This window comes from Pocillopora damicornis, chromosome 10 (assembly GCF_964200805.1).
Source record: "Pocillopora damicornis chromosome 10, jaPocDami1.2, whole genome shotgun sequence".
Lineage (NCBI taxonomy): Eukaryota > Metazoa > Cnidaria > Anthozoa > Scleractinia > Pocilloporidae > Pocillopora > Pocillopora damicornis.
Window position 1 is genome coordinate 10,948,554 of NC_142679.1, and position 16,367 is coordinate 10,964,920.

Sequence of the window (16,367 nt, forward strand, 5' to 3'; positions counted from 1 at the left end):
ACTTTTTATTCCTAAGAGCGGTCGTAAATATTCCCATACAAACACTTAATTTCACCATGACTCTTATTTTGCAAGATGATTATATCACAGCTGGAGCTTGGGCCACCTGTGCTAGAAGTAGCGTGATCAATGTCTGATCCACGAGCTCGGAAATCGGCACGTACCCATATCTTATCACGCGACTTAGCACGTGCCTTTTGTCATGGAATAAACTAAATAAGATGAAGCCGTAATCACTGAAGGAAGGATTTAATATTTTTGAACACGTACGGAAAAGTACGAGCATTTTTCGGAAACATCGAGCAGAGCATAAATAGGATGATAGGCTCCCTAAGAGATTAACGTGAGAAAACCCTAAAACACAGCGTTTGAAAAATTTCGGACTGATTGCAGCTGGGTTTCAAAGATCGACTTTACAAGAAAATCTGACTTGACTTGAATTACAGCAGATTGAAGTTCACAAAAAAACTCCTCGAATGCCCGGAGGCTTGTCAGTTATAAAAAGATCAATTCAAGGGAACAGATTTGAAATTCGAGAAGAGATTGCAGTTCGATTTGTCCTTAGCTGAATATCAAACCTCCCCGCAAACTTTGAACAAACCCTCCAAACGAACAAACAAAAATCTTGGCTATCCTTGCACGCATCACACGCCTGATGCCCATATGGACGTGTTGTAAGTATTTCTTTCTCATATTATACCACAACAAAGCCTTAGAACAACGTAAAAGTAACGTTTGCAACATTAAAAAATCGCTTTTGGGAGTTGATGCACACTAAATGAGTTGCTCGTAGTTCGAAGAATGGGTGAGAAAGTAACAGTGTCTGGTTGGAGGATAAACAATATCTATGGTACCTCTGTGGGTTATCTTTCTGGTTGAACCTCAGATGCCTGTGACAGCTGCACAAAGTTATCAACCTTCTCAGGAGAATTCATAATGCCAAAAAAATGTAGAGCACCATCTAAAGTCAGAAATGAAAGCGTTTGATAAAAAAAATCTCGTGTTTGGAATAAGTGCTCTATCCTTTAAGACGACGAAATACCACTTAGCTAAGCGCTAAGAGTGATTTGCTTCGGTTTTTTTTTTCTTTTTTTTTAATTTGAGCAACTTTTTTCCATAAATAATTTAAAGGATATTGAAGGGGTTGAAACAGGTTCCCACTGATGTGATGGAGAAATAACAAATTTCAGGGAACTTCCGGAAATTGACTTTGATGTACATGCGTTTGGGTGACATTTTAAGTCTGTAAGTCCATTCTAAACACGAGGGTCGCACATGCCAACATTCAATCGATGAACCGTTTCAGTTGTTATTACATCATGTGAGCGTAAACATAAAATACAGAAAAGGGAAGGTTTTTACAGTTTCCAATAGATCTTTGAAAGCGAAGGTAATATCGCGTTCTATTTTTTCGTATTTAAGAAAAAAACAGACTTTTCGTGGATGCTCTGTGAATACATGGAATGTGCGACCCATCATCTTGCTTCCGTCTGATTTTCCGTTTGTTTACTTCGTTCTTTGAAAGCACGGAAAGCATCCCGTTGGTTTCCTTTTTCTCGAAGTTGCAAAAACAAAGAGCTCTGATGAGGAGTCGAAGGGATCAGACCGATGGTGACATGGAAACAATTAGATCAGGTATACAATCCTTAGAGCCAGCGGGAATACCTGTGAGTAATATCGGCGTTGGTTGTGAGCGCAGTATGGAGAGGACGTTAAGTACGGCGTCAGACATCGTAGTGCGCCCTTGGGATGGAGTTCCGAATCAGGAGCCTCACTATTTTACCTTTGAAGTGTCGTGGGAGGTTGCCAACAAGGGTAAGTCTCACGTATGCTTGTTACATATTCACTTTTTCAAGGCGGCAGGGAAGCTAATTGCTTCCCACCCCCTGCTCTGTTTGACTTGGTCCAGAACTAAAGTTAATAAGTAACGTTAATATTTTGCATCCCCTTGCAAAGCATTGTCATCTTTCATGCACTGACTATCTGTGATGTTCGCTAGTGATTGTTGTAATTTCCAAGTCGTCAGAAATCTGACTGTTTTCAGAGGCTGCTTACAGACGGAGCGAGCTTAGCACAGACATTCCTACTTTGACCTCGATTGGTTTCATTATTGTTTTAATTAAAGTAGTAAATCCCTCCTTTTTTCTTTGCTACCATTGACAGTCTCTTTCCCCGATTGCCACGAAAGGCTCGAAAGCGCAGCCAATTCGATCAGCTGATGTTCTTGTTTGTCGACGTCAGAATTTGTTTATTTTTAGGTGCGTGACTGTTTAATTTCTAATGATCGAATGACACCAGGGAGTATCCTTGTAGTTAAGAAACTGGTGCTATTGTTTTGAACATCGTGAAAAATTGATGCTATAAATTAATCTCATGAATTACGTCTGACTCTTTCTTCATCATTTACTGAAAGGAACTTATTATCATAACTTTTAATTATTTTCTTAATGGTTAGCATTTTTTGCATTGTTTTCTTAAATTGTGCATGACAATAAACTTGGCACAACATACATGCAAATGTAGATGCAGGTGAGGCAAGTTTGCTGCTTGGGAAATTATGGTTTGAGGAAAAAGTTGATAAAACTCAGTGTCCCCCCTTTTTCTTTCCAAATAATCCTTGCACCTGTTAAATTCTCAAGAATTTTAAGTAATTTTGGTGGTAATAAAAAATGCTACAGTTGTTAAATTTTACTGGCTACCTCCTGAAAAGGAGAACAGTAGATATCAGGGATGGGTATAGTCGGTATCCCTTTGAGAAGGGTGACAAATAGAACATACTTACCAAACTGATCTCTCTTTACATGTGAGATATTCATAACACCAAAGTAGCTCTGAGCTAATTTGGCACCTGTTTGATGTCCTGGGAAATTGATCTTGGTTGGGTGGGTAGTTGCTGTAAAAAAGTTTGGATTTTTGATGAAATTTCTCAAGGAGGCAAATCTGGTTGCCATCTGATCCTTGTTCATTTCAAACACATCATCTGGAAATAGCAGACAGCTGGTAGGAGGCAAAATGATTTATGGCAATTGTAATAAGGTTATTAGCTTCTTTTTTATTGGATAGAGACCTATCACAAAGCCAGCTAAATCATGGTTTTTTTAATTTATTTTCTTTACTACAAGCTGAGCAATGCCTTCGCAGCCAACTATATTGGAATTTCATTCCTGTCCCTTTCATTTAGGAGTTTCATCTTGTAAGAATGTTGTTGAAATTTCTCTACAACAAATTTTTAAAGGGCCTTATGCTACTATGACGGCATATATTTTGTACAATGCAAAAAAATTATATATGTTTTTTTGTGTTTGAATTTAGTTGGTGGGATCTACACTGTGATCAGATCTAAGGCACCTGCCGCAGTTGATGTACTAGGAAACAAGTATTGCTTGATAGGAATTTATAATGATCTGCAGTGCAAGACTGAGGTTGAAATGGTGGAACCTGAAGACCCTGCCATTAAAGGTGCTATTCAGGCCATGAGAGACAGTGGTGTAGAGGTATGAGACATTTATTACTTATACCAAAAGAAAAAACTAAGTGAATGGTTATTAACTGAGTCATTAATTGTGTTGGATTTTAACAAATCTGGGTTTACTTTTCTAAATTGTTGCACGGCATTGTAAAGTCAGGTCACACCATTTGACATGGGACCTCATCAGCCTTGTCCAGATGGACAGAACAATGTATTTCTACCTGTCTCTCTTTGCTAGAATGCTCTTAGGAAGTCCTTTACAAGCCTAAAGATGAATTTAAAATTGAAAAAAAATTTGAACAGGTGCATCATATGCTGGCCATTTGCAGAAATTTGTGAGAGCTCATTGTAGTTTCTTTGGCACAAAACCACAAGGAGTATTGCTACATCCCCTAGATGGGAATTCCCAGTGTATCACTGGTTCCTTCCCCCCGGAATTTCATCAGGCTTCCCAAGCAGTTTGCTAGTACCCTGTACACTAATGGGTGGAACAAGGCTTGTAAGAGTGAAATGTCTTGCCCAAGAACACAGCACAATGACCTACCAAAGTCTTCAACCTAGACCTTGTGTCGCGACAGTACCATATCTCTCCAAATAACTTCATTTAGTGATTATAAAATTGGAGTGTTCATGTTTTTGTCATTTTTCATGCAGACTCATTTTGGAAGATGGTTGATTGATGGATATCCCAAGGTGAATAGATGAATAGTTATTTGTTTGTCAAAGTGAACATATCATGAAATCTTTTACTTGATTAAAATAACATACATGGTTTTTTGAACAGCTATCAGTGATAATTATGGACTTCAAGTTTCATTGAAAATGTTGATAAATATGAAAAATTGAATGCTTCTCTCTCTCTCTCTCTCTCTCTCTCTCTCTCTCTCTCTCTCTCTCTCTCTCTCTCTCTCTCTCTCTCTCTCTCTCAAACACAAATTCCCAGAAAAAAGAAGAGATTTCTCTTAGTTATCAATACGATTACAAGTTATGGAAGTCATAAAATTTGCATTCAATAGTTATACTGTTTACAATATCAATGTTTAGGTGGTTCTTTTCAACATTGGCTCAATTTACCACAAGCTGGGTCAAATGAAGAATGACTTTTGGAAGAAAACTCACATTGGTATCCCTGACCTTGACACAGAGTCTAATGATGCTGTTGTGTTGGGATTCCTAGTTGCTCAGTTTATTGGAGAGGTGCAGTAATGTTGGAGCATAAGTGCCTATGGCTTTATAAATTTAAAGATTCTTCTTTAGATATAACAAGGAATGGGAGACAAACAGAACACAAAGGGGAAAATTGTTGAGGGAAAGGGGTTTGATTAAGGGAAAGGGGGATAAAATTGTTGTGCTTTTTTAATAAGAAACAGATTTTGATTGGTTCTTACACGTAACCTATTAAAGGAAATAGGTATAAATGACATCACTATTTAGAAATTTTTGCTTTTTGGTTATATAAAACAAATAGATTTCATGTGGCCATGGGTCTGTACAGTAATAGAACAGGAATGTCAAAATGTGTTAAGAACATCATTGATACACTCATCTGTACCTTGTGTGCGATTGTCCTGTTCTTACCATATTTTGACATCATCTGTGATCTATTAAATTAATATATGGGTGCAGACACATGGAATCTGTTTGATTGCTGAATTTTACAAGGCAAAATGTCAATTAACCATATTGTAGTTTAATTATGAATGGTCAATAAATTGATGCAGTAATGTTTTTGTTCTCAGTTTCGTACTAGATGTGAACCTGACCTGCCTATAGCTGCACATTTCCATGAGTGGCAGGCTGGGGTGGGATTGGTTCTCCTGCGCATGACAAATGTAGCTGTGGCAACAATTTTCACAACACATGCAACACTGTTGGGCCGTTACCTTTGTGCAGCCAATGTGGACTTCTATAATAATTTAGATAGGGTAAGTCAACCAAGTTTTTACTCTGTGATTTGTTTAAACTTACTGGTAACTACTTTTAGTAATAGAATGTTCAGTGTTCTGTGAGCATAGGGTATCAAAAATTGTAAAAACTTGGATAATGCTTTTAGATAAATGTATAGTACAATATAATCAACATGCCTGATTGTAAGCAACAGAAATGGTAGAAGTGTATTGCTTAGCTTGATGAAGTCACTTCCAATATGCCTCAAAAGGTTCTTACTTTTCACCTCTTGAAATATAATGCTTTTGCTGTGAAGTGTGCAAATGTAATCAATACAGCCGTTGAAAACCAGCATTGAAGGGTCAGTTTTCACAATTAACTGTATATTGGCATATTGATCATGACAAGTTCCTCTTAGGTGATTATAACCAGCTGACATCATCACCTGAGAAGAACTTGTCATGATCCACATACATTGAAAAGCTCACAATTATTCTACACAGTTGAGCACAAGTCATCTATCGGCTGAATTTCTCATTTCACTTAATATCATCACATTTTTTAGCTGTAGAGTTTCAAATCTATTGCCAAAGGTTGCTCTGTGTTGTAAACCAAAGAAATCTTTATGTGACTTGCTTGAAACTATCCTAAATTTGTTTTTCCTTTTCATGTTTGCTGATTGTGTTCATCAGTTTGATGTTGATAAGGTTAGTAGAGAATGTATTTCATTATTGAGTAAAACCTATGTTTGGGTCTCTTTGCTTTCCTTCCTTCCTTCCTTCCTTGTACCAGCCTTTTGATTTTGATTTCAAATTTAAAGCTCTGCAGCAGTGACCTGATAGGTTGTCTCTTCATCCTGATTTCAGGAAGCTGGAGATCGCAAGATTTATCATCGTTACTGCCTTGAGCGAGCAGCTGCAAACAATGCCCATGTATTCACTACTGTGTCACACATCACAGCAGATGAAGCAGAGCATTTACTTAAAAGAAGAGCTGGTAAGTCATGTGGCCACATTTTTATGGCTGTCACTAGAGAAATTTGACTAGAGCCTCAAGCTTTTACTATCTGTTAGTGAAAGTGGCATTTTGTTGCTTAATTTCTGCATCAAATTGAATGGATGTAATGGAAAAGATAAACCTTATCTAGTTATTTTCAGAGATGTGTTTTCTTGCTTGATAACATTTAAATTTTTTTGGTGATAAAAGTTCAATATAGTTCAATAAGGATACATTTTGATACAATTTTTTTCTTTTTTCAGAAATTGTTCTACCCAATGGTCTAAATGTTATCAAATACACGTAAGTATTTTCTTTTTGTTCTTCATTCTGCACCTCTATTTTGTGATTCATCCAAGGTGTATTTATTTAAAAATCTTTGTTTTCTCTCTTTTTCATAAGAAAGCAAACATTTATGGAGTTATGTATTAATTAAAAGTAATTGACCTCAAAATGAATATTAGATCTTTTTAAAGTACCTGATTAAATATGATTATAACATAGCTAGTAAATTTATGTAATCAAATTCAATTATGCAAGCATGCTTGTTTCTAGATTTTATTTACTTGAAAAAGGAAACCAGATTTTTTAACATTTTTTATTATTTGTTTCAACTTTTTTTAGAGCTCTACATGAGTTCCAAAATCTTCATGCCATTTCCAAAGAGAAGATTTGTAACTTTGTGCGAGGTCATTTTCATGGGTATGTAACATGGAACATTTTTGAGTTAATTGATTATTGACATCTCAGTGTAACCTTTTTGTTCATTACCTGCTTTAGTGTGGTTTTTAGCTTAACACCTCAACTTTTTCAAATAACATTCATTTTCAGACATCTGGATTTTGATATGGACAAGACATTGTTCTTCTTCAGTGCTGGGAGGTAGGCCATCATTCATCAACCACTTCCTAACTCTCAGATGTGATCAGTATTAAATTTCTCCACACTGTTGTAATATAATATTCAACAAGCAGGTGATGGGAATGAACCAAAACCATCAGCCACAGAGTGTTATCCTTAACCAAATCCAAAACTAAATTCTCCTAACTGACTGACAAGGAAATGTATAAATGAGAATTACATGTTGAAATTATATTTTGGGAGTTCCAGTTTGAATATTACATACAGTCAAGAGAAACCCTGTGATATATGCCGTCTGTATCTATTCAAAACTTCTCTTTAGGTACGAGTACTTCAACAAAGGAGCTGACTTGTACATTGAAGCATTAGCCAGGCTTAATCACCTGTTAAAGGTATTTTTGCCCCGATACTGTTGCTTGATATTGATAACAACAACAATGTTGATGATGATATTCTCATGTTTTTAGAGGAGATAAAAATTATTGTATCAACAGTGTACCTCTAACTAGAGATAAATTAGTATGAAATTAAAAATTGAAGAAAAAGGTAGGTTTTTCATGATGTACATGAAAAAATGATGAATGCTGATTTATTTGTATATTTTTGAGACAATTACCCAACTGCAAAGCAAAAACAGGTGTATTTGTAGATTTGATAACTTCCTAGAATTGTGAAGCTTGTTCTTATCAAAAGGAATGCGTCAGCTAGATAGATGTGAGATTATTACTCATAGCGATCTTACAGTAATAAATAAATCACTTGATTTCTGTAGCAGGTGGAGTCAACAACTACTTCGACCCTATCTCTGGGTACTTTTGATTTATTCTTTTAGCGGTTACCTTGCAGCCTACACTTTCTCAAGGTTGAAATTCCCCGATTTTTATTGTGAGTGTGTGGTTTTTCTTGTTTTCTTTCAGTCCAGTGGCAGTGATGTTACTGTAGTCGCATTTCTAATCTTTCCCGCGCGGACTAGCAACTTCAATGTTGATTCACTGAAAGGACAAGCTGTCACTAAACAGCTCAGGTGAAAACACTGTTCCTTGGTTTGGTGATTTATTGTAAGCTATGTAGTGTTAACCTATAAATTTTTCCGGTTGTTGAATATTTTTTCACGGCTAGAAATGGATATGATTAATACTGCAATAAACGCACTCACTTGCCATAGAAATACTACTCAGGCGCGGCCAAACCCATAGTAATCGACATAGTAATCACAACGGCCAATCGGGAGGAAAGAACATATCTTTAAAAGAGCCAATGAGAACTCAAAATAAAAATAACCAAACTACCTAAAGCGCGGGAAAACGCGGGCGTCCAAGTCCTAATTGGTTTCAGTTTTTCATCTGATTGGTTGAGAAAGTCGTGCGAGTTTTCTGGACCAATCACAGAGCGAAGAAAAGAAAAACCAATGCAATCGCAGATTACTTTCGACACTTAATTGAAAATTGCCGTTACACTAGTGCGTATATCTGCCGTGAAATCGTAACTTAATAGTTTATTACTCTTCGTGCGTTAGTGTAGTAAAATTACTAAATATCTTAAATTCTAAATATCTCAAAGTTCACGAATTTAAGTGGTGGTGATTAATCTGATAATGAGAATACTTATTATGATAATAATTTGTAACGAGAATGATCATAGTGATACTATTTATGAAAGTAATACCGATGACAAGTGTAGTGATAATGGTACTAGTAATAACAATAACGATAACAATGAACACTCTGTTTTCATTCACTTCTATGATTTGTTCCCTCTTCTTAGTGACACAGTCTCTGAAATCCAAGATAAAATTGGAAAACGGATTTACGAGTCTTGTCTTGGGTAAGTCCCTGTAGCATTATGTTGGTGGTGATCATGTCATTTTGTTTCAAAGCTTCTTTCATTCATTGTAGGAGGAAAAAAATTGCGTGGTCGTTTTTGCATTCATATCTGATCCCTGCGCAAGATTGCGAGGTTATCATAGTCGCAATGAACCCTGAAAAAGTTTATTTTCCATCCTGTCGCATGATAGATATGTTTAGGGGTAGGAAGAATTTGCAAATCAACCGCCCATATTCCTTCAGAGGTCAATTGTCTCTATCGAAATCGATCACTCGAGAATCACAGGAACGAACAAGTGTATTAACTTCGCCACTATTCACCTCAATTTGGAACAATCTTGAATTCTCTTATGATTAAAGAATTTGAAATATTTTAGTTGTAAACCGTTTAGTTATAACTATTTTCATCTTGAACACAGGGGAAAGCTTCCGGATGGCAATAAGCTTTTAGAGGCAGATGAGATCATCAAGCTGAAGAGATGCATCCTTGGCGCCAAGGTAACATTGACTGGTTTTTCTTGGACGAAAAAATTGCTACAACAATACAAGATTTGAAACAATAATTAAGACGTACTATCATGTGCAGAAAACACTCTATTTAGTTTTCGAGCTAGAAAATGGCGCATTTATTTACACAGTAATGTCTTGAAACCAAGTAGTCACATCAACCAATCAGGGTTGACGTAAAAAGGAACTTATCAGAAATGTGCGTCAATAACCCCAAGCGCGAGAAATAGCCAGTGACCAAGTCGCAATTGAATATTTATCAGTCGTAAATAATCAACAAGACTACTTACACGAAAAGAAGTGCTCCTTGCGGGTGAACTGCAATTTAAGCTACTGCAGAAAAGAAGCCTGAAAAAATTCAGGTTTCGACAGGATTCGAACCCGTGGCTCCAGATACTAAGGTATTTTGATATTATCAACTTAGTTGATGACGTAAATTGGCCACCATTAAGAGTTTCAAAGATGACGTTTCGAGCGATTCATAAAGGAAGATGGAGCTACGCTATCATTATTGATTATTAGATTATTTTTAGATTATTACTGATACCCGCATCAACGAACACTTTTCATTCACTGATTTATTCTTGGTTTTTTTTTGTTTTGTTGCCATGTTCCCACCAATAGCGTAGCTCCATTTTCTGCATAGAAACACACACAACCCACGACTCCCTATTCGCTCTGACGAAGAACCACCGCTCGAAACGTCAGCTTTGAATCTCTTTACGGTAGCCAATTTACCAAATTACCCTGTTGTACTCTCTCACCCGGACGCAGCAGATACTAGTTAGGCGCTACTACCAACTGAGCTACGAAGCCTCATGTTGGGAGCGAGGTAGATTTGAGAGAGGTCATCTTTCCCGCAAAGGAATCTCGTCACAGTTTATTTCATTTTAAAATTATGATAACACAAAATACGTCTCTGGTATATATAAAGCCGGGCAGCATCATTCATTTTTTAAACTTGGTGTTTATAAACTGTGTTAATCTTATTATTCGTAACCATCTCTGTCTCTCAATACTTCATTCGCGTGTCTCGACTTTAGTGGCTCAGCTACGAAATCGATAGATCGAGACATGGATAATCATTGCTAAATTAGTTCGATTAAAATATTTGACGCTTGGTTGATAATTTGCAGCGTCCAAACCTTCCCGCCATTGTAACTCACAATATGTTAGAAGATTCTGTGGACCCTATTCTGTGTCACCTTCGAAGGACAAATCTTTTCAATAAGCCTGAGGACAGAGTCAAGGTAAGTCTTTTATTCATTTCTCTGTTCACAGTCTCCTGGCAGTCATTTCTTAATTCTTGTATTCTTTCCATAGAAAACGCGTTGCTTGACGTTTGACATTGCAACACGTGGATGAGACTGTTTATGTCTTCTACACAACATCCTGCCGAGATGTTTCCGAAACACGCACCTACATTTCCACTCCCCTCCCCTCCCTTCCCCCCTCCCCTCCCTTCCCCCCTCCCCTTCTCTTCCCCCTCCCCTCCCTTCCCCCTTCCCTCTCCTCCCCTTCCCTGCAGTCTTGAACTCAGGACAGTGATAAATAACTGACTTTTTTGTTTTGCTGTTCTCGTCTTATTTTAGGTTATTTTCCATCCTGAATTCTTATCCACCATTAGTCCACTTCTTCCCATTGACTACAGCGAGTTTGTGCGTGGCTGCCATTTGGGGGTGTTTCCTTCTTATTATGAGCCTTGGGGTTACACTCCAGGTACAACAACCTATTTCTATTCTAACATTTTAGGATCCATTTATGAATTATCAAATGTTACATACACATTTGCTTTTGGATAATGGCTATGCTCAGGGTTTTAATTCCTACTTTTCATATTCTTGAAGTGTGATGCTCTGAATCGAGCACTTTATTTTAAGATGAACACAAAAGTGATATGGAAACAGTCTTTGGCTTGATTTACCTGTCAAAAATATCGTTACTATTCAGTTCAAAGAAACTATGTTAGTAATTTTGAGATCTTTAGGATTTGAACTACGTAGGACTCGTGCATCTAAAAGTCTTTCAAACATTTTCATTCGTGCCTTCAAATCACGAAATGCATTTGAAGTCAAGCGATTTCTCACATTGTTCCTTTATAAATCTCATGAGAGACGTAAATGGCTCGTCGCATCGTTAGATATCTTTGTTTGTTTTTGCTTTTCCTTGTGTTTTGCCGATTATTTCTAAGTTGTTAATTGGATGTCGCATTTTGTTGACGATGGCACAATATTTTGACTTTCCTTTGCACAGCGGAGTGTACCGTGATGGGAATCCCCTCCGTGTCCACTAATCTGTCAGGATTTGGTCGGTTCATGGCAGAACACGTGACTGATCCTACATCCTACGGCATTTATCTTGTGGACAGGAGATTCAAGTCGGCTGAAGAGTCAATTGATGAACTCACGCAGGTTAGACGACATGTAACACAGTCTGATTTGCGTTACTCGGCTTAACTACAGAACACCCAGTCATATTGAGCACCATCTGTGTTGCTAGCTTGCCTCAGGTAAAAACTGCCCACAACCCTGCCAACCCCTAAAATTCCTTTTGAGTCCTTCTAACCCCAATCCACCGCGTAATCTCAACTGAAAATTCTGCTATAATTAAATGAAACCTTTCATTTGACAGAGCAGCCCCCTCTATTTTCCACTAATGCAATGGTGTGCACGGAATTTTTTTGCTTGTTATGAGAGCGCATACAGTGCATTCAGTCGGGATAGAAAAAAAAATACAACCAGGGTAATCTTTCAGCACTTTATCCATAGAGATGGCCTGTTGTCTATTGCTTTGTTTCCGCTGCGTTTTGTGAATCTTAACACACCATAATCTGTGATGCAAAATGCATGAATGTTATAAGGGGATGGCAAGTTATTATTGTAAAGCTATTAAAAATCGAGTGTCGCAAAACGAAATCAAGAAGTACAAAACTGAGGCGCAAGAAAACTTGAATTTTCGCAAACAATCAAAAAGTGAAGATAAGCTAACTGAAACCAGTGCAAGCCCGGATTACTTCCCAAATTCAATTAAACAATCCCCTGGTCCGGATCATTCTGTTGCGTTCAAGGTCACGAAACTCTCCTCTTACAGTGTCTCTCTACGACATGTAATATGAACAAATTTTTACAAGCAAATTGTTAGGAAAACTGACGATATGTAGGGGGTAGCCTTCAATAGACCAGCAGTCACCTCATGCAACAGAATTCGGAGTAAGTTCTTTTTTGCTGTGCGAGTCATATCCAGACTAAACTTTCAAACTGATATTATGGTGTACGCTCTCTGTTTCAGTACATGATGAGCTTTTGCAAACTGACAAGAAGACAGCGAATCATTCAGAGGAACAGGACCGAGCGTCTTAGTGAATTATTGGATTGGAGGAGTCTTCACCGGGTGAGATCCCTTTCACTTTCCGGAGAAAACTAAAAACTGATTGCTTTGTTACAATCAGTGCTCGTGAAAACTTAACCTGCGAGCAGCACGAGTGTTTTTTCTCCACGATTATGTTTAAGGCGAACCTGCGAGGTTCGCCTTGTTCAAGGCTTCAAACTTTCTCTAGGGCAAGGAAACGCTCATGTTGCAGCACTTTCAATGAGGCAGAAAAAACCTTGCGTTGCCGACCAACTGGCCAGCGGAATGCTGCATTTGACCCATTGGTCGAAAGGTCTGAGTTTGCTTGTCTTTTCAGACCGTGCACTTCGCTATGACTGACCATCTCTCCATCCAGAAGTGTAACTAGATACCAGCACTCCGCTAGGGAACTTTATTCCTTGTGGTGTCCTGCGAAGAACTCCTTTCCAGGAGGAGTGATAATACTTCTGGTGGCTTAGTGTTACAGAATTAGGAATAAGCTCCGGCAGCAGCAAACCTGTGTACTGGGAAGTGAAAACTGATCTAAAACTCCTGTTTCTTGTTTCAGTATTACACCCGAGCACGGTTACTTGCCTTGCATCATCTTCAACCGGACAAATACGAGAAGCCGAACATGACCGAGGAAGCGGTGAGCTCCCAGTGATGTTGGTTAATGGGTAATTAATGCTGTCCTCTTTTCAAGCTTGTATACTTATTTACTGAGGTAGAGTGACGCTAGAAGGAAGTGTTGCAGAATACATGTCTCACATGCAAAAAAGAAAATTCGCCGCATTTTACATATATATGAGTATCCTGTTCCGCAAGAGAAAGATGATTTAAGAATAGATTGTCAAATTGACTTTCAACCAATAATTAAATGACAAAAAGTAATATTGTAGGATCTTTTTTTGTAGTTGTCCCCTATACGCCGCGTCCCATTTAACTTAAAATAAAATTTTCGAAATTTTCAAGACTTCGTGGTCATATGATAAAATGCTTATTGACTGAGTGAGAGAGCCGGACGGGAAAATATTTGGTTCTCATTCACGACGCATGGACCTTGTTGTGCTCGGTCTGTACGTCATGAACTCGAGCCAAATACTCATAAATATGTGGGATGCGGCGGATTTTCTGTTTTGCATGTGAGACAACTCTGCAACATCTTCTTCTAGCGTCATTCTACGACCTGTAGTTCTTTCTGATTTCCGTACTTAACTGTCTTTTGAAACCAAAATATTATAAAACAGTTATCAAAGTCAGTGATCACAGCAGCTAGTCAGAACAAAATTAAATATCACATGGAGCTAATCTGCTGATGGGAATTTACAGTATCTATAGCAAAGTGAAGGACTAAGCGACCTTAGGAGGGTGGTGTGAGTATTAAAGAAAATACAAATATGGATAACTGTCCCAAATTACTTACAGCATTGAATTGAAAACTTCTAAAGCTACACGATCGGTTAACAATGGCATGTCATGACTTCGCCTCGCAAGGGAGGTGTACAAAGATGATTTGTGTAGAGCTGACGGAAGCATTCCTCAAATGTTCCTGTATCCTGACAAAATACTAAATTAACATTTTGTATAACTTTTTCTGCACTATTTACTGATATAGGAACTTTTGAACCCGTAATCGGTAGGTAACAAAGCTGGGCTTGATAACCGTTTGGTTTTTGACCGTCTGAACCTTTATTTTTTGTTGGCGAAGCAAAGCATTTTTGTACCATTCAAGTTGATTTGTGATTGATCACATGACTTTCAATTAATTTTTGGACATTGAACATTTGATGCTATTTTTCAGCAATCGAATTTCACTTATCCACGCCCAAGCTCGGAACCACCATCTCCAGTCGCTTCCGAATGTGGCTCGGACACTGGCGAAGATGAAGAAGACACAAAGCATCGACTCTTCAGTGATTAAACTGTTTCCCTACGGGAATGGTTTTCAGTATGAATAAGCAACCTCTCCTTCACATACTAAAATGGCGTGCACAAGTATTCCTGCAATAACTTAAAATCCAGACAAAATTTAAAACAAGGTCTCTACTACGCTTTAGTAATATTAGTGACTCGGTCTAATGCTAGTCATCGTGACTTCAGTCGATTTTTTGTAACGCATTCTCTCAACGATGAGTCACACTATCTCTTCAACATCGGCGTGACCAAAATTATTGGTTGAGCTGGGTACCGAGCCAATTTTTCATTATTTCACTCCATTGTATGAATAACGCTAATCTTTGAAATGCGTTCTTTGAAGAATATTATGTGACATTTATAGAGTGTTTTAAGTTAAGTTATAGTGAACTGAAAACCGAATTGATGCCAGTTGACCTGCAATTCAAGTAGGGAACATATTTAAGAAGAAGAGGGGTGGTGACGGTGGGTCTTCTTTCAAAGTGAAAATTCGTGGAAACAACAATAGAATTTATGACTAGAATTCAATTGACATTGCTTTAATACATAAGTATATGGCGATGAGTATTTCGTGTGAGGGTGATAAATGATTAGTTTTAATATTAATCTGAGTTTTTATAGGGAAGGCAGTTTATTTATTTAAGCTGTTTAGCGTCAAGTTGTAATATGTAATTGAATCCTTTACTAAACATAAACATCTTTCCTTTTTTCTTTTGAATAACAACAAACTGAGAGAAATGATAATTACTCATTGAGATGATATTCTTGTATTACGCATAGGATGCAATCAGCGAATTTAATAGAATATATCGTTCACAATTCGTGACACTTCTCCGTTTATTGTCATCTAAACTTTTTCTCATCTAAACTTTTCACTCTCTTTAGCAAAGCCTTCTGGGTTTGTTTATGTCTCCTTTTAGTTTTGTTTTGTTTCGTTTTTCGTTTTGAACTGTCGTGTTTGTTGTTGTGTTTGTTCGTTTTGTTTTGTTTCGAATTGTTGTTTTGTTGTGTTTGTCTCTTTTGTTTTTGTTTTCGTTTGTTTTTGTTTTACTTTTCATTACCCAATTTAACTCTCCAACGTACGAATTGCTTCGTTTTCTTTAGTGAATTGGTTATAACCCTTTTTGTGAGTTCTCTGCACTGTTTGGCATATATTTCCTGCAGGTTAAGCTCGGAAAATTTGCGTTAGTTCCAAAAATGCTATCTTTTGGATATTTTCCTGACATCTCATGGTCACCTTTCTGAAAGAAAACGTGTCAATGTTGTGACAAGAATTTGCTGGACACAGCTGATACGAAATGGTTTAGTGTGGGGAATGAATTATCGATAAGAAACTTTCCAAACCTTTAAAAGAAGAAAAGGTAGATTAATACAAATCGACAACATTTTTGCATTTTTTAAGTGATAAGTAGATTCGATTTTGTCTGTTAAAGTGTAGGTAGCAGTTGACGTCAGAATTTGGAAAGAACTAGATGTATTGGTGGTACTTACCAAAAGTGATCTATAACAGGACAGACACACGGCAAAACGGAATACTTGCTTGGGTTTATTCTTCTATGAGA

At 37.5% G+C, this 16,367-nt stretch overlaps 1 protein-coding gene across 6 annotated transcripts; it reads left to right on the forward strand.

Moving 5' to 3' along the window:
• Positions 1-199: 199 nt before the first annotated feature.
• On the forward strand, positions 200-15,633 carry LOC113680334 (glycogen [starch] synthase). 6 transcript variants are annotated; one of them, XM_089186126.1, is made up of 22 exons: positions 1,368-1,390; positions 1,526-1,815; positions 2,164-2,258; positions 3,313-3,494; positions 4,124-4,162; positions 4,514-4,666; positions 5,209-5,394; positions 6,049-6,063; positions 6,223-6,352; positions 6,616-6,655; positions 6,977-7,054; positions 7,184-7,234; positions 7,536-7,605; positions 8,131-8,237; positions 8,978-9,037; positions 9,456-9,534; positions 10,680-10,793; positions 11,136-11,262; positions 11,797-11,954; positions 12,832-12,933; positions 13,460-13,540; positions 14,693-15,633. In XM_089186126.1, the coding sequence occupies exons 3-22, from the start codon at positions 2,219-2,221 to the stop codon at positions 14,810-14,812; spliced, it is 1,932 nt and encodes a 643-aa protein (XP_089042252.1). In that variant the 5' UTR covers positions 1,368-1,390; positions 1,526-1,815; positions 2,164-2,218; the 3' UTR covers positions 14,813-15,633. The 6 variants fall into 6 exon arrangements, with proteins under 6 accessions (XP_089042251.1, XP_027053151.2, XP_027053154.2 ...); XM_089186125.1 differs by lacking the exons at positions 1,368-1,390; positions 2,164-2,258 and adding an exon at positions 200-674 and having other exon boundaries at positions 1,423-1,815; XM_027197350.2 differs by lacking the exons at positions 1,368-1,390; positions 2,164-2,258 and adding an exon at positions 221-674.
• Positions 15,634-16,367: the final 734 nt, after the last annotated feature.